At 44.6% G+C, this 3,684-nt stretch overlaps 1 protein-coding gene across 1 annotated transcript; it reads left to right on the top strand.

Annotated features, from left to right (window-relative positions):
* Nucleotides 1-3,003: 3,003 nt before the first annotated feature.
* Nucleotides 3,004-3,411, top strand: LOC104959244 (zinc finger and BTB domain-containing protein 40-like; the record flags this gene model as incomplete). The annotated part of the gene is made up of 1 exon (XM_010787111.1): nt 3,004-3,411. A coding segment is annotated over one exon (408 nt), but the record flags the coding sequence as incomplete, so codon positions are not given.
* Nucleotides 3,412-3,684: the final 273 nt, after the last annotated feature.

The following is a 3,684-nucleotide window of genomic DNA, read 5'->3' on the forward strand; positions in this document are numbered from 1 at the left end:
AGCCAGTTGAGGTGGTTCGGGCACCTAGTAAGGATGCCACCTGGGCGCCTCCCTAGGGAGGTGTTCCAGGCACGTCCAGCTGGGAGGACACCGAGGGGTAGACCTAGGACCAGGTGGAGGGATTATATCTCTTCGCTGGCCTGGGAGCGCCTTGATCCCCCAGTCAGAGCTGGTTGATGTGGCCAGGGAAAGGAACGTTTGGGGCTCTCTGCTGGAACTGCTACTTCCGAGACCCGACCACGGATAAGCGGGAGAAGATGGATGGATGGATAGTCAGAAGATGTCATGCAGAATATCACTGCTCTCAGATCAAAAAGGTGGATTCATGTGCAGCCAAACGGGATTTATTCAATACTTCTACTCAAGAATGATATGATAATCTCCGCGCTACGGGTGCTCCGTGCATGCATGCAGTGACATGTAATATCCAAGGATTAGAGACTGTTGGATGCTGCTGTTTTGAGCATTGCAATATTTTCACTTTCATTATGTTATTTATTTATGATTATTTTTAGGATCAGCAAAGATTTGTTGTAAGTTTGTATAGGTGTTGCTACTATCTGCTTTTTTTTAGCGTGGTTCTACAGTCAGAGAGTTACAAGGGTCTGTAAATGCAATGAAAACAATTGGCCACAGCAAATCATTGATATACAGGTCGACTGCGAGGGAGTCTTTCAACCAGAAGGTTGTGGGTTCGACCCCAGCCCATGCAGTCAACATGTCGATGTGTCCTTGGGCAAGATACTTAACCCTGAGTTGCTCCCGATGGCATGGCCAACGGTGTGTGAATGTGTGTGAATGTTAGGTCCTAGAGTAAGATACACTGCTCTGTATGAATGGGGGTGAATGACATGTAGTATGTAAAGCGCTTTGAGGGATCGTAAAGACTGGATAAAGCGCTATATAAGTACATTACCATTTACCATTTATATTAAAAATGTAATTTTTACTTTTGAATACTTCATTACAAAGGATTTATTTAATAATTGAAGTGATATATGTGTACACAAAAATCATTAGTCAAAACAGGGCTACATTTGATTGAATTATAAAAGGTATATTTTGCAGATAAACCTATTAACCCCGCCCCCCAAAAAACGGCTCTTTTGAACGGCTCTCCAAAGGAACGGAGCCATAAGATCTGGCTCCCTTCAAAGAGCCATAATTCCCATCACTACCTGTCACACGTACTAGAGGGGACCCAGAATCAGACTCGGAATCAGCTGGTGAGCGTAACATTTGTTTATTAGAAAAGGAGAGCTGGGAGTGGAGGTTGGTTATGGCAGCAGTGGGAAACAGTTGTTCCAGGGTGGGTTGAGAGGCCTGGCTGGTCTTAAGGTTCATCCCAATTGATTATTTAGCCTCCTCCTTTCCCTCACTCGCGTCCCTTCCTTTCGTCTTACCTCCGTCCCCGTAAGACGCGAGCGAGACACACAAGGAAGAGACGCGAGGACAGAGGAGTCCTCAGGTATGAGTTGGGATGTCCTCGTTCACTCCAGCGTCACCATAAACAACGCCCTTTACTTCTTAGGCCTGTATTACGAAGCCGGATTTTCGCTTAGCGAGCTAACTTCAGGGAAAACTCTGGGTTTCCGGTCCTACGACGCCGGTTCTCTTCTTAGCGGGCTAGATCTCCATGGTAATTTATGCTGAACAGCTAGCCTGGTCCGGAGCAGGTTAGCACCGCCTGCTGACCAATCAGAGCTCAGTGTGCAGAGTTTAAAGCGATCAAGTCATATTACAGGATAAAGGAAATACAGAAAAACTGCCGTTGCAGGAAAGACGGCCGGCAAAAATCGACTGACTGTGTGAACGTGAAAATGAATTGAATATCACCTCCCATCTTCAGAGCAATCTGACTATTGTAACATTAGCGTTAAGAAAGCTTACTTAAATATCTGCCACAACATAAGTAACCGGATCAGAGTAACATTAAGTACAGTCCGCGGCACTGTGAGTGCAGACGTCTATGTGTGTCCCATTATCATTCATATCACATCACATCTACGTCTTCCGCGTAGTCTACACTGATGTATCCTCACTCTTGTCTCCTCTGGAAGCGTCCTCCCTCCTCTTTCCTCGGCTGCAGTCGAGAGAAAGAGAGAGAGAGACACACAGAAGAAACAAACACTTACAGGGGTTTCAGGGACGGGCAGGGACACTTCCATGTTTCTCTGGTCATTTACCATATCCATAATAAATATAGCATTTTAAGTCAAAGGGGTGATGAAGGCAAGATGACTTGTAGAGGGATGTTGTGGGCCTAAATTAGTTTGTAGTGTAGTTTCCAGCATTGTGAACCCTGAAATGTTGAGTGCCCCAAAGTTTTATGTTATAAATGTATAGTACGGGTCCCCAGATGTAGCAACTGTTGGATACTAACCTGCATATGTTGGGTCATTTGAACAATTAGCATAAATTACTTTAATGAAAATGAATGGCATTATAGCCTATGTAAACAATAGTAAAAAAATGGCTTGGCTGATTTGGACAATCTTTGAGTGATTTTGGAGGTTATTGATGATGCTGAATCAATTTCTGAGCATAACAGTTTTAACCTGAAAGTGGCCATATTTGTACTCTTGTGGACTGATTTTGACTACCATCTCTAGTGTTGCCACCATTGGATATAGAGAGCACGAGATGACAATTATTTTCTCTACTGTGGACAATTTGTACTTAAACAAATAGGCAATCTGTCCAATCCAACTGATCCAGAGCCAGAAATGGATTCAGCATCCTCAATAAGCCCCAAAATCACAAAGAAATGGTCTGTTTTCCACATAGGCTACAATGGTAATTCATGCTAATAAACACAACTTATTCTAATTGTGCAAATTGCCCAACATATGCAGGCAAGCAAAACCGGCAGTTTCTTTGTGCTGGAGACCTGTACTATACATTCTAACATAAAACTTTGGGGTACTCAACATTTCGGGTTCACAATAAGTGAGTCTAGGATCTGGCATATAGACTATTGTGGGATTTTCAACATAAATAAAGTTATCTTCTCCGTCAGGTCTCTCCTGGAAGGCTCCGACACCATCTCCATCGACACGGCCATGGTGTCCTCACAGGAATTCGGCTGCCTGCTGGACATGGTCTACACTGGCAAGCTGCCTCTGGGCAAACACAACGTGAGCCGCATCGTGGCGGCCGCTGACAGCTTGCAGATGTTCGACGTGGCTGTCGGCTTCAAAAACATCCTCACTAGTCTGGTAAACCAGCAAACTCCGGTCCATTCTACACACACCCCCAGTCTCCCGGTGATAAACCAAGTCCAGAGCATGAATACTGATGGTTCTGCTTCACCCAGCAAGGAGGACACGACTTCAGACAAGACGGAGAGAGAGAGTGAGAGTGAAGCTGCAGAGGAGCCGGCGTGTAAAAGAAGCTGTGTGCAGAACTCAGGTCCGTGTACGGCATGAATATACTGAGATACTTATTCATAATATCATATCAGTCCAATACAACTACTGTCAGAGCCATTTTACTTTAAAGGTGACCTATCATGCAAAATGCACTTTTGTACGTCTTGTATACATGAATATGTGTCCCCGGTGTTCCAGGGAACTCACCAAGTGTCAGAAAACACAACCCTCTCTATTTTCCTCCATACCCAAATCTCTTAAAAAGGTGCTGCAACGGATCTGATACAGACTGATCCAGATTTGAACACTTCTG

Source organism: Notothenia coriiceps, unplaced genomic scaffold, assembly GCF_000735185.1.
Source record: "Notothenia coriiceps isolate Sejong01 unplaced genomic scaffold, NC01 NC01_scaffold00030118, whole genome shotgun sequence".
Lineage (NCBI taxonomy): Eukaryota > Metazoa > Chordata > Actinopteri > Perciformes > Nototheniidae > Notothenia > Notothenia coriiceps.